At 30.0% G+C, this 22,681-nt stretch overlaps 3 protein-coding genes across 3 annotated transcripts; 2 read left to right on the top strand and 1 right to left on the bottom strand.

Moving 5' to 3' along the window:
* Positions 1 to 195: 195 nt before the first annotated feature.
* On the top strand, positions 196 to 3,315 carry LOC130951097 (disease resistance protein RPS4B-like). Its single transcript, XM_057879710.1, has 4 exons — positions 196 to 1,406; positions 2,083 to 2,141; positions 2,798 to 2,875; positions 3,093 to 3,315. The coding sequence occupies exon 1, from the start codon at positions 205 to 207 to the stop codon at positions 1,126 to 1,128; it is 924 nt and encodes a 307-aa protein (XP_057735693.1). The 5' UTR covers positions 196 to 204; the 3' UTR covers positions 1,129 to 1,406; positions 2,083 to 2,141; positions 2,798 to 2,875; positions 3,093 to 3,315.
* Positions 3,316 to 8,759: 5,444 nt separating this feature from the next.
* LOC130951095 (receptor-like serine/threonine-protein kinase ALE2) lies at positions 8,760 to 13,406 on the top strand. Its single transcript, XM_057879708.1, has 9 exons — positions 8,760 to 9,248; positions 9,660 to 9,962; positions 10,080 to 10,193; positions 10,551 to 10,661; positions 10,769 to 11,140; positions 11,230 to 11,517; positions 11,600 to 11,992; positions 12,124 to 12,367; positions 12,469 to 13,406. The coding sequence occupies exons 1-9, from the start codon at positions 9,173 to 9,175 to the stop codon at positions 13,142 to 13,144; spliced, it is 2,577 nt and encodes an 858-aa protein (XP_057735691.1). The 5' UTR covers positions 8,760 to 9,172; the 3' UTR covers positions 13,145 to 13,406.
* Positions 13,407 to 13,440: 34 nt separating this feature from the next.
* LOC130951096 (protein HOTHEAD-like) lies at positions 13,441 to 22,661 on the bottom strand. Its single transcript, XM_057879709.1, has 6 exons — positions 22,516 to 22,661; positions 21,853 to 22,234; positions 16,438 to 16,748; positions 15,308 to 15,693; positions 14,069 to 14,637; positions 13,441 to 13,678 (listed from the first exon to the last, which is right to left on the bottom strand). Exons 1-6 carry the CDS (start codon positions 22,592 to 22,594, stop codon positions 13,630 to 13,632), a joined length of 1,776 nt encoding a protein of 591 aa, XP_057735692.1. The 5' UTR covers positions 22,595 to 22,661; the 3' UTR covers positions 13,441 to 13,629.
* Positions 22,662 to 22,681: the final 20 nt, after the last annotated feature.

Here is a 22,681-nt window from a genome sequence, read left to right as displayed (position 1 = left end):
GCTACGAATCTCAAATTCATAACATTCTTTGGCTGTGAAAGCTTACAAGATGTTCATCTATCTATTTTCTCTCTCCCCAAGATTGAAGAACTAATTGTGAGCTATTGCACATCGCTAAAGAGGCTTTGCAGTGACTATTGTTCACCCTCTCTCCGTGCCTTGTGGGCCAATGGTTGCTCCAATTTGGAAGAGTTCTCAATCTCCATGATGACTGATCATTCCAAAATCAGGTTATTTTTACCGTCAACGGCTTTGAGTGAAGTGCCATCCACTATTATGCATCTCAAAAATATTGAGTGGTTCGGTTTTAACATCAGTTACTCTCTTCAGAAACTTCCTCTAAACTTTGCCTCTAAAATTGCACTCATGGATCCAATAAAACATAAAGACGACACATGCATCATGTTAAGTAGAATATTGCCCACCTCTGTCTTCTTTTCTCTCAAGATATTAAATTTCAACAAATGTAAGAGGTTGTCTAAACTCCCAGACAACATTTATGTCTTACAATCATTACAAGTATTACAACTGGTAAGTTGTCATGTCATTACAAGTTTGCCAAAAAGTATTAAGAATCTTCAACAGCTCATAGATATCTTGATCCTTGATTGTGAAATGTTTCAATACGTTCCTCCACTTCCTCCATCTATTTTATACTTTAATGCAATAAACTGCAAATCTTTAGAGGCAGTCTCAAGTTTAACAAGTGAACCACCAAGAAATAAACTCTACGCATCGATTGGATTCTGTAACTGCACAAAGTTGGATGATGATGCATATGAAGCAGTTTTAAAAGATTTAAAATCCAGGATAGAACTTGTGGCAAATAATGATGGATATCCGCATAATGAAGCAAATAATGGTAATAAATTCTTGTACTATTTACCAAGTAAAGAGAGCATAATTAATGAGTGGTTCCCTAGCTACTACTGTAGAGAAGCTTCGATCATTGTTGAAGTTGCTCCAGATCACAAGATTTCTTCTTGTCTTGTTGGCTGCATCTTGATTTCTCAATACCAATATTTCAACATTTGGGACAAAGAAGTGATATTTGGATGGAAATGCTACTTGAAAAAGGGTTGCAACGAGTGGGAATGGATCGAATTTCTGCCAATAGAAAATACTTGACCGGTTATGTTCCCGATGCCCATGAGATTGCATTGGAAATGGTATCAGATCATACGGTAGTATGGTATGATGGAAAGGGTTCCAAGAAGATAACGGAAGCAATCAAAGAGAGAAAGAAAGGCACCACTTGTAATCCTATCCTTAAATTTAAGTTCTATGCAAATACAGAAGATAATGAAGAAGTAGTAATAAAGGGGTGTGGGATACGTTGGATGCATGTCCATGTCAATCTTGATGGAGAGATGAAGGATGAGGGCTATGAATCTCATGACGTAGAGGTAATGCTTCTAATACTAATCTCAGTAGTTTTCACACATTATTGTTGTACTGTAAATTGTTTAGTGTAGTGATCCACAACAAAAATTAAATCATTCAAAATTGATTTTGGCATATATATAATGGTAGTAAACGAAAACACAGTTGAATTATCTACGTGCTTGAATTTTCTTTTTATTTCTTCTGCACAACCTAGCTATAATTTTTTATTGTTTCTCTTACAGAAAGTTTCTTTGCTTCAATTTTATAGATATATATATCTTGCAAAAGTCACTACAAGAATTACAAAAATAAAGGTTTACAATGCTCTTTACTAATTATAAATGGACATGTTAACATTTGTTGTTGCAAAGCAAGTGTTTTCACTTTCTCAATAAATTTAAATCACACAAATGATAAATAATGATTTATTACTAACATAAAAAAAGAACTTTAGACCTCGAAAACGTCAAAGCTACCAAACTAATACATCACTTTGCAAAAGTTATACTATTTATGAATAGACAAAAATTTGAAATAAAACATTTTCGCATATTCATGTTTATGTTCATGATGTGTCGTCAATTCTATACCACAGTATGTTGTTTGATATCGTCCTTGTTTGTGTGGTTAATTACCGTATCGTAGTAATAACGTATCGAATGTGGGGGATCATGAGGAATTATATTCTTGTCGCAGAGTTAAAGAACAGACAACCAGAGAAAGAGTGGATTTACTCGTGGTTCCAAAGATTATTGGTAAGTTGCCCAATTATGTTGACTAAGCTTTTGAGTTTTGATTATACTTATGAAATTACTATTTTTTGAGCAGCTTAGCTTTCATATTATAAATGAGTTTGTTTTAATATATGGTCTGCTATTATAATTGTAATTGTAGTCGCAACCATCAATCAATATTTTAGTTTTTTTTTTAATTCCACTTTTTAGTTTTTATCTCTTTTTTATCTTTTTTTTTTTTACTTTATTATCTATCAAAACACAATATTATTATTAATTTGGTGATTATCATATTGAAATTGTTCCATGTTACTGTATGTAATTGTATATATATCATAACTTCAAACTTACTATAATAAATAGAGTTGTAATGGGCTGCAAATATATTCAAATTTAAATTGCAAGAAAAAGAAACTTATAATAAAAATTACACTGCATATTGTAAAAACTACAATAACCAGAATCACCATCATTAATCTTACAAAAATATTATTTGTATATTAAAATTAGTTACCAAAATCAGTTATTATGTATTTATATATAAATACATATATTGTTTTACTCATTTTCAATATGTATTTTATGTTTTAATATATATTTTATAGTTGATTTTAAACACTAATTTTAGTGTAAACTTAGTATGGTCGATAATTTTATATTTGTCAATTTTATAATAGTGATGAAAACCAAGACCGAAAAAGAGATATAAAGAAAGATCACTCCAAGAATAGTGCAATATTTCCTGTTAAATTAAGGTACAATTTCTTTTCTTTTAATTATTGTAAATTTGTATGTATTTTCTATCTGCCTTGTTTCTTTTAACTGATCATTGTTTTTGTGACTTTAAAAAAAAATAAATAAAGGAAGGAAAAGAAAGAAAGTATAGCAGTGGATGCAAAATGCAAGGTCACGTACGTGGCTTGGCTCATATATGTGTTTCTTTCTTTTAACCTGTTTGTCCCCTTCTAACAGAGCGACAAGAACATATCATATGAGAATTCGAAGAGGAAAGCTTCATTTGGGAACACCTAAACTTCCTTCAGTTTATTATTGTTGTAATAGTCGTCTATTTGGTCTTTTTATAGCACACTTTCTCTCAGAACACACCATTACTTATTTTTGCTCATTTAATTGTTGTTCAATTTTCCTGTCAACTCGGCAGTTTAACATATTGTATGTTTTTGGCACTTTCACACTCTGTTTTATATTCATAATAACATATTATCTATTATTAGAAGACAGGATTTGATGGTAATTGAGTCATGAAGGTAGACGATATAAATAAATATTATATCATACAGGATGTCATTCTTTCAATACAATACTTAGCTTGTTTGCGACCTAGGTGTGATCACTGATCACCATTCAGTTTGAACAATAACAAAATTACACTTCATTTTGTCTTACCCTAATTATTATCTCCTTTTCTCTATTTTTAATGGTGAAGAATCCAAATCTCAGAAGGTTCAGGACTCAACTTGTCACTTGCCCACATTATTGTTAAAGGTTCCTAGTGTAGTTTTTTTTTTCTTTGTTAAAGGAGTAAAATGCAATTAACTCTTACAAATATAAAGAAAAATGTTTGATTTGATTAAATCCTAAGTTGCAAAACATAAGTCTATTAGTCTCTAGTAATTTGCTTTTTATATGGAAAAATTATTTAAAGGATCGTTAGGAAGATTTAATTATTAAAAAGGACCTTTAATACTAAAATTATTAAGAATGACCAAATTTTTTTTATAATATTTAAGAAGAAGAACCAAATCTTTTTATAAAGAGACAAATATATCTTTAATTATTTTTTAATTTATTTTTTATAATCTTTAATATATGTTGTTTGACTTTCAACGCTATATAGATATGTATGAATATTCATTTGGGATTAATTAGTTAATTAATTTAGGAAAGAAAAAATTACTCTAAAAGACCGTTGGAGAGATTTAATTATTGAAAAAGATCTTTAATATTAAAATTATTAACAACGACCAAATCCTTTTATAATATTTAAGAAAAAAGACAAATTTTTATAATTTATAATATTTAAGAAAAAAGACAAATTTTTTTATAAAAAGACAAATATATCTTTAATTATTTTTATTTATTTTTTGTAATTTTTATATTAACAATTTTTATTTTCTCTAAAATTTTAGTAATTTTTATTATTTATTTATTTATTTTTTTACTTTTCTCTTATCTTTTGTCCTTTTTTTTCGTTAGGTAAAGATCACAAAAATAAAAAAATAAATAATTAATAAAAATTACTAAAATTTTAAGAAAAATAAAATTTATCAACATAAAAATTATAAAAAATAAATAAATAAATAATTAAAGATATATTTGTCTTTTTATAAAAAGATTTGGTTCTTTTTTTTAAATATTATAAAAAAATTTTGTCTTCTTAATAATTTTAGTATTAAAGGTCCTCTTTAATAATTAAATCTTCCTAGCGATCCTTTAGAATAATTTTCCATGTTTGGTTTGATAATGATAAAAAATTGTCATGTTGACACTATCTAGCAATTATTTGACATAGACATCGTATAAATTTATGATCAAATTAATGCTCATTAGTAATTTATCATTATATTCTCTTCAGTAAAATAATATCAAATAGTATAAGAAGTACCATTAAAAGCAGATTTAGAGTATTTTGAGTTTGAAAAGCTAATATGATAATCGAACATTATTAAAATGTTAATCAGGTGTTTATTAAAATATTATTAATTAGTTGTTTAATGTATTTGATAAAGTGTGCAGGAAATAAAGTAAAACTAATTGGCCCAAGAAATAAATGTTTAAAGTCTATCTTGATCAATAAATTAATTCAGCCTAATATAAAATTGATTCAAAAATAAAATTGATTCAAAAATTAGTGACTGAACTTTGAAATTAAGGTAGAAAAGACAAGTTCAATCACAAGCCCATGAACCAAGCTTGATGAATTAAAGTAGAAACCCCAAGAGACCAAGCTTCATATGGATCTCTCACTCTTGGTAACTGGAACTTAAAATTCAATTCAGTTTAATTTGCTTAAAGCTTCTACGGAAAGCTTTTTTCTCTTCTCTCTTCTCTCTCTTTACTTCGGTCACATCACTCATTCAAAGAAGAAAAAGAAAAAAATGAAAACTATACAGGCTATGGAGATTTGAAAGGCAAAAAAGTTGTTGCCAAATTAAAGCAAAAAAAAAATGAAATACAACCAAGTAACTAGTCTTTCCCGGTCAAAGCACATAAAAAATTTCTTTCTTCATTTGTGCTTCAACGAGGAACCAAGAAGAAAGTCACAAGGTCTCAAGTATGGAAGAAGCAACAATGGAGAACATGAAGTCATCTTGGTTCAGAATCACATCAACGGTTAGAATCAATACTTGGAGCCAAAGTCAAGATCAATGGTCAATATTGAAGAAGTTTGAAGAAAAAGATTGAGAGAGAACAGGTGACATGCATGCAACAGACTCGGTTCTCTCTCTCCTCTCTGTTGAAACCGCTGCTACACTCTAATGTTGGAGAAGAAGACAGTGTTAGGGTTGAACGTGATTTAACCTTGGAAGTTTCACTCTTCTATATTAAGGGTGAACGGCCAAGAGTTGTAAACAAGGAGAGTAAGTGAAAATCACAGAGTTCAGTTCTCATAGCTACCTAAAACTGTTTGAGTTCTTCTCCTTCATGGTGTTCACGTAGTATTTCTTTTTCTTAGTATTGTCTGTCTGACTCTCATGGTAAAAGGTAAACATTGAGAGGTTTGTATGAAAAAACCAATGAGAGGTAAAAGACAGTGAGCAAAACTAGAGAAAAAGTCATAAGATGTCCTAGGTTTTCTTTGTACATCTTTCCGTTCTATATCATGATCATGTGAAAATTTTCTTACAAGTTGGGTTAGCACTTTGCGGTTGATAGCTAGGGTTGAGTCTTAGTCAAATTTGGATTGGGTTAGAATCCAAATTTGTCCCTGATAGGATTGGGTAGATCCTAGGGAAGCATTGGTGTCTGTAATCTTAAAAAAGAGATAGTGAAATTCCATCATAATTGTGATGGAGACTGGATGTAGGCTATATTGCACTAAGTAGTTGAATCAAGATACATCTGGTATTATTCCTTCTTCTCTACTTCTTTTTTGTTTCTGTTACTAAGGAGACAAAATTCTGTTACTCAGAAGACAGAATGAAAATGTCTCTCAAGATGCTACGAGATAAAAATAAAAATATCTTCTAAGTTTCTTTGAAAAGGCAAAAAAACTATTTAACAGAAAAAAAAGCTAAGATTCAACCTCCCTTTTCTTAGTCACATCAGAGTATTACTCTTATTAAAATATTACTCTTAAATAAAAATTTAATAATAAGTTTCCATGAGCTTTGTAGTTAAAAATCTTTTAGGCAAAGATATGGTATATGGAGTAATTAAAATCACCGACAGATGGGAATCGTATTGTGTGATTTAGTGTGGCTAGTACCATGGCCATGCTTGGTCACAATAATCGACAATGTTGTTTTCATGGTTTATGGAAGAGATAATAAAGCAAAAGGTATAGAGTAGACTCACACACTGAATTTTGAAACAACTAACCAAATCTTGTGGTTCCATCTATGGTGGGACACTTATTCAAAAATGGATAACCATGTGCATCTTACCCCTTGATTTTTCCTAAATACCCAGTTTCTTTTTCTCTTTAATTAATTTGGATAATTATACATGGATTTAAAGAAAAGAAATGGCTCTATGGAGCTATCAAACATTATTGGTTAGTAAGTCCTACACAAATTTGAAGTTCCTAGCTAGTTAATAATAATTAGGGTAAGTTTCCGATAAATATCAATGGATTAATCCAATGAGAAACTAGCTCGTGAAAAAAAGGGGTAAAATAAAGAAAATAATTACTAGGCTCACAAAATAATATACCATTAAAAGCATACCCTACTAATAAAAGCAATTGATGTAGCTGGGAAAAAACGACATAAGCTTCACTAACTCAGAAAAATATCCAAGAAAAATTCGTAGACGGTCCTACAATAATAAGTGACATATAAACAAAAGTAAGAAAAAAAGGGTCAATAATTTTAAAGATGATATTACTGTTGCTCGAGTAGTTAATCAATATATGTCTACCCTAATGTTGAAGTTTGTCACAATCATTTCAGCAATGTCCTAAAATATGTTCTGTTGCTGGTGGTCTGCTTCATCAAAATTAAGATCATATATACTATATATGCATAAAGAACTCAAAATTCTTTTCCACTTTTCTTTTTTTTTTTATTTTACGCATGTATTTTCAAATTAAATTTATTTATTTTAAAATGTGTTAATAATTAGTTAACTTTTGTGATAATTATATTCATTTAATAAATTTATTTAATTAATAATTTTTTTTATATGCATAGACCTAGTAGGAAATTATTGGCTGTGCATGAATATTTGACTTTTAAGTACTAATTTAAAAAATTAGGAGTATAGTTCATGATCTTGTAATTTACTTTTTCTTTGGTTTAATTATTACGTAGATATTATATTAATATAATTTTACTTAATTTTCAATTATATTATTCTTTTTTATAAGCAAAACCTTCTCAATTTTCAATTAGATTATTATAATTAAAATTTTTTAATAATCTATATAATTTTTTTTTAACGAAGTTTCCAATTTTGTCAATCATGACAAAGCGCCATAATAAAGATTGAATATTTCATAAATTTACTGCCCCAACTAGGCAACTATAGTACATTGCTAAAATATTGGTACAGAACTATACATATTTTTTGTTCTTGCAGAGTATAATATATGTCGTATATTTACTTTTTAATTTAATTTTTTTTTTCTTTAACAACGGAAATTGGAATGTTGTACTTGCTGTTATTGTATGAGATATGAAAGTTGTTGGATATAAATGGTCATAACAACTTCAATTCTCTAATTTAACTTTTTATTGTGACGGTAGATAAAAATAAGGATTTATTGAAAGAAACAAAAACTGCACCGTAAAATTTGATTAAAACATTATAAACTATATAAAATCAATTGAAAAAATTAAACAGTGAAAGTATAATTGAGAACCTAGAGTATGTAATTAAACCTTTTTCATTTAATCAAAAGATTTATAAATACAAAATTAATTTTTTTGGGACCTACTTATACAATATATGTGTGTGTGTCTAAAATAAAAACATGTAAAATCATGTAGTGTAATTTATTTATTTTTAAGCTTATGATGTCTGTATCTACTTGTGATATAACTAATCTTCATTAGTTAACTACACCATCAAAACTTTCTTAATACATCAAATTTAACTTGATGTGTAATTACTAATTATTAATCATTCCTCTTAGATATAAAGCACCACCCATACAAATATACAATTATTGCTTAAAGAATATAGGGATAAGAGAAAAAAGAAAAAGAGAAGAAAAGAAAAGAAAAGAAAAGAAAAGAAAAAAGAAAAGAACAAAGGTCTATGAAATATTAATTTAATTGAATGAAAGTTGAAAACTAACTAACTTTCAACTTTTCAAACTAATATTGGATTAATTAGGATATCTAATCCCAATATCCCACCAACAATGCCTTGTGTGTGTGAAATCATTGCCTGGATAAAACTGAAAAGAAAGTCAAGCACCATGAATTTTTTAATTCAATCACTCTCTTACTTTTAGGCCTATGCACTTGCTTCTAACTTGTTTCTCTCTCTTTCTCTCTCTCAATCAAGATGCAAATAAGCACAAACAAACATTCAAGCCACAAGTCCAACCCCACCAACTCTCTTCTTATCAAAGTGTTCACTGTGTTTTTTTCCTGCTTCTACAGTGGAGCATGTGTATTTCTGTGCTTTTTGGTTTCATCTCATCTTCGATTTTTGTCTCAGACACAACAATGAAACCTCTTCTTTCACAACTCTCATGTCTCCAAGTCTTATTATAGCCTTATTTTTAATTCTCTTATGGCTGTTGTACAATTTTTGCTTCTAGTTCCACCAAATTCTGTTCCAATTTTTGTTGTTGTTCTTGGATTGGTGGTGAAGGGTAAGAGAATTCATGATTGATCTACAATTTCACTTGGAAGGAAATGGGGTTGAAGCTGATTCTGCTGCTGATTAAGCTACATTTAGTGCTCAGCACTCAACAGCTTCATGAATATGAAGGTATGAGCTATAATTTGAGGTGTTCTACAATGAAAATGTTATGTTGTTCAGAATTATATTCCTACTTAGGATTTTGCTAATGAAATTTAACAAATGGGAACTTAGTCACAAACTTGTATTTGAGGTTAATACATAAGGTTTACATATTATTAATTGTAGTTATTACAATAATCATTACAGATGTTATATATTACTTTGTTAATTTTGGTAGATCTTTCTAGACATGATCCCCTGTCATTCTCTCTGCTTTCGCGGGCCAAAAAGTAGAAATTCCGATGAACATACCACTCAAAACTATTTATAAAATTAGTAATTTTTAGTTAACTTAGTTTATAGTTGATATTTTCCTCCGTAGGAAAGTTCATTCATTCCATAACTATGGTAAATTAAGATTTATGTTTCTATTTTTAGTCACCAATCCACACGATTCAAGAGCAAGTAATCAGTCTAGTATTGCAATCCCACCATTGAAATCAACTTCTCAAGTTTCCAAAAGCACTGCACATGCACCTTCAAAATCATCTTCCAATGTTCCTGTAAGTATTGCAATGCCACCTTCTAAGCCAATTCAAAGAACTCATGCAAGGAAATGGACACATAGTTCTATGGATTCTCCAATATCACATCATAAGCATCACTATTCGAGGAAAAGGTCCGGCAACCCGACCCCTGCGCCGGCCTATCCAATCCATCCTCCTGCTTACAGCTATCAAGGTTTGATTCTCTGATTGAAAAGCATTACATAAAAGTACTACTCAATCATTACATATTTGAACATTAAAGTGTAAAATTTAATCTTATCTCTTGTGTGAAATTCTTTTAAAAGTATAGGTCCTTCAGTCTCCAAGTTGCAACCTCCATTCTCTTCACCAAAGAACAAGGATTTTCGTGCACCTGCACCTTCACTGGCACCATCACCAGCGATTATGTCAAGCCACCTCAACGGTATAAAATACTTTTTTCCAAAACATATGTTGTTTTGACCAAATTGGTATGTTGGATACTTAATTATATAGATCCATTATGGCCAAATCCTTGAATTTTTTCAATTAACAATTTAGTCAAAGAGATATTTATTTTGAAAGCGAGGTAGTAATATATTTCATGTAGATCAAACTCTTCTAAAGTGAGAAAATTGATAAAGTAACTAGATAGTGGGACTCATAGAAGTTACAAATTTGTTATTTAACTTCTCAGTTTATCACTTTATCAATTTTCCTTCTTTTGAGGATCTTTCTCCATTTAATGTACTTTGGTTTTTTTATTAGGATCTAACTGTTGGTTATATCGATTGTTCATCAGTACCCTCTCATTCACCTAGAATTGCACCTCTGAGTTCATCATTGAAGAAGACTAAGGCTCAGCCACCAGCTGCATATTCTTTTGTTCTGCCACCTCCACCTCCTAATAAAGGTAATCTGAACTTAATCCCAATACTTCATAAGCTTTTTTCTGTTTCTTCTTTATCAATCATCTCAAGAAATCTATGTGATGTTGAATATTGATCCTCCTACTTGTAGATTGTTTGTCCATGACTTGCTCTGATCCCTTGACATACACGCCACCCAGTTCGCCTTGTGGTTGTGTATTGCCCCTTCAAGTAAAACTCCAAATTGGCATTGCAATATCCAAGTTTTTTCCTTTGGTTTCAAAGCTTGCTGAGGAAGTTGCAGCCGGTCTTTCGCTGAATCGCAGCCAAGTTCGCATTGTAGGAGCTGATGCTGCTAATCTACAACTAGAGAAAACCAATGTTCTCATAAACTTGGTACCAACAGGAGTAAAATTCAATGACACCACTGCTTTTTCCATATATCAGAAACTCTGGCACAAGAAGGTTCTTAGGCATGCTTCAATATTTGGTGCTTATGAAGTTCTCTATGTCCAATACCCAGGTTATACAATTCTTACAAGTTTCTTAGTATATTATATGTATTATGTTTGTCTTCATTTCCAAAATTTTCTGGTTCTGTCACTGATGCAGGTCTTCCACCATCGCCACCTTCCGCGTCCAATGGTATAGACAATGGGCCATATATCAGTGGTGATAACAATGGAACAATAATGAAACCTTTAGGAGTAGATGTCTCAAGGAAGACAAAAGGAGAGAATAATAATGGGAGAATGATTGTTGTAATTGTCTTGTCATCAGTTACTGCTTTTGTTATATTCATTGGACTTGCTTGGCTTTGTTTGTTGAAGTACAGATCCTGTGTCATCAAACCGGAACAAGGTCCAGATGTTTTGATTTCACCCTCTTCAAAACTATCTGGTTAGTCCAATTCAGATACAGAAAAATATTGATTTCTATAAGTTAATCTTAGTATCATGAAATTCTTCAAACACTTAAACAGGTACTCCTACAGAATTAGCTCATGGGAAAATGCAAAGTTCAGGATCAATGTCCTTCAATTCAGGGTCAATAACATACACAGGAGCTGCTAAGATATTTTCATTGAATGAGTTAGAAAAAGCAACAAATAACTTTGATTCTTCAAGAATATTAGGAGAAGGTGGCTTTGGTCTTGTATACAAGGGAATTCTAAATGATGGGAGGGATGTAGCAGTGAAGATCCTTAAAAGAGACGATCAGCGTGGTGGTCGCGAGTTCTTGGCAGAAGTTGAGATGCTTAGCCGGCTGCACCATAGAAATTTAGTTACATTGTTAGGTATCTGCATAGAGAGAAAGACCCGGTGCCTAGTCTATGAACTAGTCCCTAATGGAAGTGTGGAATCTCACCTTCATGGTAATCAAACATCACTCTTTAACTATTTTAATCTGAATAATGATATATCCTCCTAAATCATCATCATCCAAGATTCAAGATAAGTATTTCTGTTCTGATAGTGGCTTTTTGGTTGCTTTCTATTTTCACAGGTGCTGACAAGGAAACTAGTCCACTAGATTGGAATTCCAGAATGAAGATTGCGCTTGGTGCAGCTAGGGGATTGGCTTATCTTCATGAGGATTCAAATCCATGTGTCATACACAGGGATTTCAAGTCCAGCAACATCTTGTTAGAAGATGACTTTACACCAAAAGTTTCGGATTTTGGATTGGCTAGAACGGCATTGGAGGAGGGAAACAAGCATATCTCCACACATGTTATGGGAACATTTGGGTAAATACTAATAATCTTGATTTTTAACTCTAGAGGTACTTCAAAATTTCTTTCCATTCCTCAAGATGAAAGCTTATCCCATTTAAATGTTGATTTTGCAGATACTTGGCTCCTGAATATGCAATGACTGGCCATCTTCTTGTAAAGAGTGATGTTTACAGCTATGGAGTAGTACTACTTGAGCTCTTAACAGGAAGAAAGCCTGTGGATTTTTCACAACCACCAGGCCAAGAAAACCTTGTTACCTGGGCTCGTCCGCTTCTAACAAATAAGGAGGGCTTAGAGATGATCATAGATCCTGTTGTAAAGCCTAGCATTCCTGCTGACACAATGTTAAAAGTCACAGCGATTGCATCCATGTGTGTGCAGCCAGAAGTGTCTCAAAGACCATTCATGGGGGAAGTAGTTCAAGCCTTGAAGCTAGTATGCAATGAATTTGAGGAAACAAGTGATGTCAGATCAAGGAGTTTTCAAGAAGGAAGTCTCCTAACTGACATGGAAGTGAAATTGTCCGGTGTTTCGGACGAGGGGGAAGACTTTTCCGGGTATCATACGCCGGTGTATGGCTACCAATCCGGCGAGGAAAAGGTAGCATTATCAGCAACAGATTTGCTCAGTACTTCAGGCCAAGAATTTGAATCTTTCAGGAGGCATTCTTCTTCAGGGCCTTTGACTAGTGGAAGGAAAATAAAGTTCTGGCAAAAGTTGAGAAGCATGTCCAGAGGAAGCACCAGTGAGCATGGATTTTCAACTAAACTATGGCCTGGATCCCATTAAAACTTTTTCAATCTTGACTACATTATTCTGAGTACAGATTCTGATGAGAGTGGACATGTATTTATTACTTTGTTGAAAAAAATGGCAATTTTTGCCAGAAAGACTTGCATGTTCTTTTAGCACGTTTAATGTGTGCTTTGAGAATATTTATAGTCACTCATTTTAATTTATGATGTTTGTAAATTTTGTAAAAAAAAAATGAAGGATGAGTGATTGTAAAGCAGCCATATTTTCAGAAAGAGCTGTTTTAAGAATTTATGGATTTTCAGCAAATTTCCATTTAGGATAACCTTTTCATCCACAAAAAGTCATGAAGCCATGACCTTCTTGATTAACAATTCCACTGTTTTACAAAACATTACACAAATAAACTGCTTTAGCTTAGCTTCCAATCCTATAACTAACACTCTTTTTTTTTTCCTTCCTAATCTGCAAGATAGCTGCTCTCATCTTCACACTGCACACTTTACTTTTCCTCCTCATATTCAAGCCAATTTCCCCAACCTATCTCTCAAAATCTTCAATCCCATGTACCTGTCAGACACAAGTAGATACCAACATGTAAATATTAGCATCATAACTTCCCTATTTAGATTCATGAAATGTCTTAGATGCACCAAGTTAAAGTTGGTTGTACATGATTCACCAAAATAAACCACTGATATAGATCTAATAAAAATTGTTGATAAAAGTTACATTAAGATCTATATCTTTGGATCATCTAGATGCATGATGCACCAAGTTTAACTAAGTATATCATTAGCATTATCTTTAAATGCAACATAATGTTTATTATGATCACATTTAAAGTCTCAAGATAGAAATACAGAGATACAAAGTTGTTTTCTATATTTTGATCTTACAAAATAGGAGACAAATTTTCTTAGTCTGAATATCTCTGTATTATGATCTCTATGTACATACCTGCCCATCATCATAACAGTAGCTTGAGGATTTGTTCCTGGAGACTCATCAAATGTTGATCCATCAACCACTCTCAGCTTATCAACACCAAGAACCTTATGATCAGAACTAACAACCTTCCCAACATGGCAACCACCATGGTAGTGCCAAATTGTGATCACAGTATCTTTGCAAAACTGCTCCAAAGACTTAGTATCATTGGCATGCCTTGGTACAAGGTTAACACTGGCCTTAACACTGAGGTTAAGAAGTTTCTCTGTAGTTTCTCTGTTACACAGAGTGTAGTTTGTGAAGTGTTGAGACTGAACTACCTTTGTAGCAAGCTTGATCCCTTCGACGCAGCGATGGAGATCGTAAGGGTGGCTGAAGTAGTTGAAGGTTACAGAAGGATTGTCATTGACATTTGTGTTGACCAATTTGAGGTCACCTACTGACCAAGGATTTGCAACCTTTGATAATATGAAACCTCCTCTGAATGCTTCAACTGGTATGTCTTTCTTGTTCTTGATAAAGGCTTGAACTGCTTCTTGTGATCTTTGCTTTGGAGGGATTGTAGAGAGTTGTCCAATCTGGTTGTTCATGCAAAAATTGCCACAAAAAAAGAAAAAAATGAATGTTGATGCATGGTGTTCTTGACATCATGGAACTTAGATAGGAGAGGAGAAAATATAGACCCAAAATATATGAATAAATAGACAAAACAATGAGTTTATAATAGAGAAATTTGCACTCTAAAAAATAATCATGTAAAAATAAGTTCAAACTAATATTAAGAGAGATTCTGTCACATTATAAAAAATAAGATAGGTTAAAATATAACACAAATGTCAAAATATTTTTTTATTTCCAAAACAAAAAAAAATAAAATATAAAAAAGATAGTTCAGTGCACAAGCATTTCGCATTAACGCAGGATCTGAAAAAGAAAGGCATTTAAAAATCACACTGAGACAATTTAACTATTATTCTAAAGAAAAATAATTTAAATATATTAAATCCAACTTGATGCATCATACATTGAGATACAATGACCTATAGATGTATAAAAAAAATATAAAACAGCTTAAAAAAAAAAGAATAATGGAGGTAGTGGCTTGTGCTTTTTGGACACCATTATTTTGTTAATGGCAGGAAGTTACATGGCCTAATTAACTTCTAAGGGTTCCAATGTGATCCACAATATTCATAGTGTAAATTTATGATTTATATTAAGTGAAATATAACATAATAATGCATATACCTCAGGTGAGACAATGCCATGGTGCCAATGAATGCTATTTGGGGACTGACTAAACCCACTGCTAGCCTCAATATAAACACCCAACTTGGTAATACCAACAGTTTCAATGAGTGACTGATGAACTTCCCTATTTGAAGGAACAAAGATTGTGTTCATTGGATTATCAACCATTCCTTTACCAACAAAAGGGTTGTCAAGTACAACTGAGATGTTCAATTTCTCTAGCTCTGGTTTTGGTCCAATTCCACTTAGCATTAGCAATTGAGGTGTACCAATTGCACCACTTGACACTATCACTTCGCTTTCTTTATCATTTCCAATTATTGCTTCATGCTGTTTCCCATTTTCATCTTCGAATATTACACCTACTGCTTTTGGTCTTTTTCCTGAAAACGTTTTATTAGCATCATTATATTATCGTACATTATTAACATTATTATTAGTCATGTTATGAAATTATAGGAACCTAGCTATATAAAACTATGTATACAACATAGAAACTTGATTACACTTACCGACTAAAAAAATATAAAAATCTAATTGTAAATTAAATAAAACTACAAACACAATTTTAAATAATTTAGACTTGGTTTCTCTAAAATTTTTCTTAGAAATGTGCACTTCACTTTGATTGTATTTAGTTTCAAAAATAGAATAAAATAAAATACTAAAAACATGATACCAAAACAAAAAATAAAAATTAGTATTTAGTATTTTATTTGGTAATAAATTATATATAAAATAAAATAAATTATAAAGTTTAATTTATTTTTATTTTAATTTTTTGAAAAGATATAGAAAAAATAAAAAATATAATTAAAAAATTAATAAAAATAATAAAAAAATTTAGTGTCTCAGCCTCTCAGAATATAATGTTTAGAATTATTTTTCATGTTAAATATAATTTTATGTCTCTATGTCTTTATTTTATTGTTGTGAAGATATATTTTGTGTTTAATAAATAAAAAAGATTATGTATATTCATATTTATAATTTAAAAAAATTAAAATGTTTTTGAAAATATTTAAAAAAATAATTTCTAATATCAGTTTGTGTTTATGAAAATTAAAACTCTAATATATTTAAGTAGAATTATTTAGAGAAAATTATGATGAGTCATATGAACCTACCTTTTGTATCAAAAACAATCTTTTGGACAGTTGCATATATCAAAACAGTAAGTTTTTGAGGGTTGGCAGAAGCAAGCAATTCAGCAGCAGTGTGACGGCGTCCGAATCTATCAAAAATGGTTCCACCAAGCTTAGTTCCGTAGATATGATCATATGTGAATCCATTGAATGGTGACACCCCTGAATCTAAGAGGCTGTCCCTCACTGCTCTTTGATATGATGAAAACGTTGGCCTGTGAACTATTTGCTTCTCAATCCATGGATATGATTCATTCACTAGCTTTGGATCCCACCCAACTTTCTCTATAAACCTGCATCATTAACACTAATATTATTGCATGCAAATAAATAATAAATGTTGATTAAGTGCAAGTGTGCAACCATATATATTACAATAGAGATGATGAAGTTCTAGATGGGTATGATTGTTTTATGTATAAGTAATTTCATATACAGAAATATTTAGTAAGTAAAAAAAAAATTTGTAAAAAAAATCAGAATTTATTTTATTTAATATTCATTTATTATTATAATAATTAATAAATATTAAATAACACAAATTTTGATATTTTTTATTTCCTAGTATTACCGTTTCATATATTACTATTTTTATTTTGAATATAATATGATTTAATAAGTATATAAAAGTGAGTTTAATTGGTATTGAATGTTGGAATCATACTATTTGAAATTGTATTTAGTAATTGAAATATAGAATAAATACATAATTAAATTAAAAGACAAAAAATTGTGTTTATGTTGATCTATTTTTACTTTAAATGATAAAACAATATAAGATATATATTTATATTCTAAAATGTACTATTTTATAGTTATCTCTCTATTTTTAAACATATCTTTTCATTCTCTGTCTTTATAATTATGTAATATTAATTCCATCTATTAAACATAGCTTAAGGATGATAAAAATATGTCTTATACATAGATGTTAATAAACATGTGTGTGTGTTTAAGTGAGTTTAACTACCATTTCCTTTTGTCTCATCACTAATTTAGAGATTCGTTTTCATATTTCAGATACTTTTAATTTTAAACTAATTTTTGAGCAATATGCTAGGAAATTAATATTATATGAGTTGCTAAATAAATTTAATAATTTTTATTAAATTTGAATTTCATATATTTTTTATTTGAGTTTTAGATATTTTTATTTTTAAGAGTTTTGAATAATTTTTTTATATTAAATGTTAATTATAATATGATATTGACCGTATAATATTAGCTTTCAATAAATTATTATTATTAATAAAAACACGTGACAAGCTCTTAACCACACACCATAAGGATACTGAGCCCTTGAAATTATAGAAGGTACTACAGTAATCCTCTAGAATTAATTAGTGGTTAGTGCAACATAGACAAAGTAAAAAATATATTTAAAAAGTTAAGAAATCTAAAAAAAATTTACAGTGATAAAAATAATAATAAAATTTATATATATATTGGCTTCCCACAATATTCAACTTAAAAACTAATTGGTCATTAATTTGAGTTCTATTTAAGAGTGTTACACATACGAGACAAAATTCGAATTCTCAGAAATTTTTTAAAATCCCAAAAATTGAAGACGACAATAATAGAAAAAATGCTAAAACCAAGCGATTATAGCATTGTGCCTATCCACTCATCTTTTTCTAAAGTCGTAACTTTAAGAAGTGCTTTTCCGTTTTAAATTTGGATCCTCTAAATTTTAAAGTTTTACTTTAGAGAATAAAGTAAGATTTTTTATTATTAAAGGTTTTCTCTCTCATATTTTCTCTTAATCCCACACTCCCACCTATAAAATAAATGATGATAAATCATATTTTACCTTCTAAAATAAAATTCAAAATTTAAAAGATCCAAATCCTTATGTTTTACTTTATTTCTTTTATATGTGAACCTGTCAAAAAATGTCACCCACATAGATTAACTTAACTAATATACGTAAATTTGTATTACCCATTAGTTTTTATTTTACTACCCCCTCCAAAAAAAAAAAATCCCCCGGGCCAAAATAAAGAACACACACATAAATTCACCTTAGGTTCATCTTTATAAGTAAATAAAAAAAGGATTCCATATAGTATGACATAAGGTGAAGGATAAAGATATCTAAAACTTAATATTTTTTTCCAAATCCTAACAGATTTTGAACGAGACCATATTTAAAAGAAACAAAAACATTTAAAAAATACTATCTAAAACAATAAAATAAAATGTACATAAATAGTATTGAGTAGTAATTTTCAATTGTTTATATTAAAATTAAGAAGATTGTTTGCGATTATATGAAAAATAGATTACACACTAACCATATATACATGAAAAAGTCTAGGGAGCCAATGGCCTAAGCGTACAATGTGTACAATGGAGGTTTAAGAAGTATTAGAGATATGACCATTAGTGTTATATTGTTCTGTCAGGTTACGTTTTTGGGATGAGTGGTTTCAGATATGGTATTAGAGTTCTAGATTCGAAAGGTCAAGAGTTCGATCCTTGGTGAACCCCAAAATCAGTTTAATTTTTTATTGAGATGTTTATTATCCTTGGTATCCGGATGGTTATCCTTGGTATCGGATGGTTATTCTAGCTAGTATGGTGATGTTCATTTTATTCATGGACCAAAAATTTAGCCCATTGTACACATTGTACACTTAAGCCATTGGCTCCCTAGCACTACCCTATATACATTATGATTTAGTCATTTAACGTTGGCAAAATTTTAGTTACCTCATGACCTTAGAAAACACTCATTATAATGCACTAAAATTTCAAACTAAGAGAAGCGGTAAAAAGTAATCTTCCATTGATCCCTTTACAGTTTACTAACAGGCTTATTATTTACATCTTACATTATTAATCTCATGTATATCGTCTAAGCCATTTATTTCAGTCAAAGATCGCAAAATAGATATGAGAAAACTTGGTTATTATTAGCTTCGGAAAAGACTAGGGACATGATACACAAATGAATGGCCTACATCAATTGGCAATGGCATGTGTCAATAATTATTACTCTTAAGTCTTACCAACCACTATAAAACCAAATAAAGTGATGTAATTGTTATTACTCCATCACCATCATGTGTAGCATTTTTATTTGGGTATCATGTACTCAAAAAATTGAAATCATCATGTGTAGCATTTTAAAGACTAGCAAGAACGGAGTTTCTTCTTCTACTCATTTAATTTAAAAGGTTGGTAATAAGTTCACAAGAACATAAATTTTTTTTCTTCTCATTAAATGAAGATTAAGTTTATCTTTTTATGTTTTTCATGTGCGTGTGTGTACTATATTACAAAATTAAATGGCTCGTGGGATATAGTTTCTTTCACTTGTGAAAAAAATTAGAAGGATGAACAAAAAGAAATTATGATGTAAATAAATATTTTAAACAATAAGATGATATATAACCTAATATTAATTTATAGAAAACAAGTTAGCACTACTTATTACTTTTTGAAATTTTCTTCTAACTTATGTTATCACCCTTTTTTTGTGTGCTTTTAACTTTTTGTCACTTTTATATATTCTTTCTAATTAAGTTAATCATTTACCTAAGGATTGGGCACCTTAATTACTTTTACCAAAAAAAAAAGAAGATTCCTTGTAAAATGAAAGTATTGTTCTCTTTCCATATATATCTGACAATAACCCCACCTAATCACTTCCATCACATAAAATAGGGTTGCGTTTCAAAGGACCACAAAGACTCAAAAGAGTTCCCACCAAAAATATAAAGAAAAATAAAGGACCACAAGGAGCATTTAATTGATAATTAAGAACTGAGGAAGAGGAAATTCCATGAAAAGAAGATGTAGTAGCCATAAATGTTATAAATATGAGAGGCTCACTATGAACAATATTTCAATCTTAATAGCAAGCCTTAACAAATTCCAATCCAATGATGTAACTACTTTTTTAGTTAAGACCAATTTTCTTCAAACATGTTCCAGCCTAGGCCTATATATAGCTAGCTACATTATTTTGTTTTTACATTTTTTAAAGTTGGTACATGATAATTTTAATTTGTACTCTAATTTCTCTACCATAAATAATACTTCAGCAGTGTAGAGGAGCAAAAATTATAATGACCAGTGAACTAATAGAGTTCTCTTAGTAACAGATTTTGATTTTTATGGATACATATTTGAACAAGAGTATTTTTCAAAAATAGAATAATTCATGAGAAAGGAGAAGAGGAGAAAAATATTGTAGGCTTATAAAAAGTTAAAATGAATATCTTGCTGAATAAAATAATCTAAAATTAATTTTAACCAAAATATAAAATCCAATAAGCACATAACAAGTTAACAACAGTTGAAAATTTTTTTCCCCATTAAAAAGTAACTTTCCATTTGTGGAAGGGAAAATAGACATTTAAGAAGTTGTTGGAATCTTTACGCAGTATTAAATCCTTCACGTGTAATTCCATTAATTAGTTGTTACCCATGAGAAATGCACTTACAAGCAAAATTCGATAAATAAAAAAAATACTTATAAATATATATCATTGATAATAAGTGAATCATTTTTGGATAAACAGAAACCATCATTATTAAAAGATTATAACGATTATTAATATTAGAGTAATGTTACATATCTATATTTTTTTATAAATCTAATTAACCAAATTAAAATTTAGAATTGTATTCTTTATAATTGATTTTTGTTAATGTTAGACCAACTTAATTAAATTTTGTTAACAAAAATACTTGGATGTGTAACATTATTCTTAATATTATTAATATGAATATTTGCGGAAAATAATTAAGAATATTGCAAAAAGAATTTTAACAATAAATTAAACAAATACATTATTATGATACACTTCCACATCATACTTGACACACCATAGTGTATTCTTAGAGGGAAACAACAACAATGGGGAATATTTTCTAGGAAGAGAAAATTTAAAGAAAGGGATATTCCAAATTTTAGCTCTACTGTTCTTCTACTTTCCTTTGACAAAAATTTTTTTTGTCTTCAATCTTTATGAAAAAGAAAGTTATTAATATAAAAATAATAATAAAATTTTATTACTCTCACTGTTATAACAATATTTTTAAGAAGCAGAAAATTTTAAAAAATAGAAATAGAAATCAAACAAGATCCAATGATCCATAATCAAGATTAAAAAAAAACTGAAATTAAATATAAGAAAAAAAAACAAGAGTATGAAAAAAATTGTGAAGAGAGAATGATACAAAAGAACCTTTGGTAGTGTTGGATTGACCACAAAATCTAAATAAAATTAATTTTTTTTTGTATATTTACCATTTTGCCTTCTAATTCAATCTTTTATTTATTTTGAAATTTTATCTCTATATTTATATATTTTCTCTCTAATTAAATTCTAAATCCTAAATTCTGCTTAACAAAATCACAATAATATAATTTTGAAGCCATACCTTGAGCTAGCTCTAGTGTAGAATCCAGCATTGATAGAGCTTCCACCACCCAAAACCCTTGCCCTTGCATTCAAAACACCATCCTCTGACTTGAAGTATTGTGAAGCTGAGGTTGCTGACGTGTCTGCCAATGTAATGTGGAAGTTTTCTAAGAATGACACATTTGGGTTTGTGAATGGAACACCCCCTCTTTCCAGCAACAGAACACTGAACTTCTGTGACAATGTTGTTGCCAAAGGACACCCTGCTGTTCCACCACCGATTATTATGTAGTCATAGCCGTTGTTGTTTGTTGGTGCTGAGATTGATGGTGTTGATGATGGGAATGTGCTTGCTTTTCTTATAAATGGGTACCTATATGCATTCAATTTCTCTTGTTTTCCTGTCACAATTGAAAATTATTCGGATTTTTATTTGTCTTTGATCCAGAAAAATAAAATAAAATAAAGAAGTAACATGGAAATAATGTATTACACAAGATTTTTATTTTGATATTTTGAAACAACGAACAGAACCCAGAAATTAAACCATTTGGAAACTAAAAAAAAAATGACATTAAAAACACTTGAATATATATGAAGAGAAGTATATAATAAACTGGCTTGAAGATATAGAAATTAAGGAAAAAATAAAGAGTATTGAGGAGAACGATGTAAAGAAAACCTTGAGAAGGAGGTAGAAAGTTGAAGAGGCAGAAAGCGAAGGAGAAGAAGAAGATTTTGACTGCACCAATTGAGGCCATTGGAATCTCTGTGTCTCAGTGAAAGAAAGCTTCTTCTTACACAGTCGTATAAGTGGCTTCCTCTGGTTGGTCTTGTTTTGTGTGTAT

Source organism: Arachis stenosperma, chromosome 9 (assembly GCF_014773155.1).
Source record: "Arachis stenosperma cultivar V10309 chromosome 9, arast.V10309.gnm1.PFL2, whole genome shotgun sequence".
Classification (NCBI taxonomy): domain Eukaryota; kingdom Viridiplantae; phylum Streptophyta; class Magnoliopsida; order Fabales; family Fabaceae; genus Arachis; species Arachis stenosperma.
This window is presented reverse-complemented; position numbering and strand designations above follow the sequence as displayed.

Excerpts from the sequence above, each read along its gene's own strand:
- LOC130951096 (XM_057879709.1), bottom strand. The coding sequence starts at position 22,594 with ATGGCCTCAATTGGTGCAGTCAAAATCTTCTTCTTCTCCTTCGCTTTC. Across the intron at positions 22,235-22,515 it reads CTTTCTACCTCCTTCTCAAG|GAAAACAAGAGAAATTGAAT; the intron begins GTTTTCTTTACA and ends CAATTGTGACAG. Across the intron at positions 13,679-14,068 it reads ACTGTTATGATGATGGGCAG|GTACATGGGATTGAAGATTT; the intron begins GTATGTACATAG and ends TGTGTCTGACAG.
- LOC130951095 (XM_057879708.1), top strand. The coding sequence starts at position 9,173 with ATGGGGTTGAAGCTGATTCTGCTGCTGATTAAGCTACATTTAGTGCTC. Across the intron at positions 9,249-9,659 it reads ACAGCTTCATGAATATGAAG|TCACCAATCCACACGATTCA; the intron begins GTATGAGCTATA and ends TTCTATTTTTAG. Across the intron at positions 11,141-11,229 it reads TCTCTATGTCCAATACCCAG|GTCTTCCACCATCGCCACCT; the intron begins GTTATACAATTC and ends TCACTGATGCAG.
- LOC130951097 (XM_057879710.1), top strand. The coding sequence starts at position 205 with ATGATGACTGATCATTCCAAAATCAGGTTATTTTTACCGTCAACGGCT.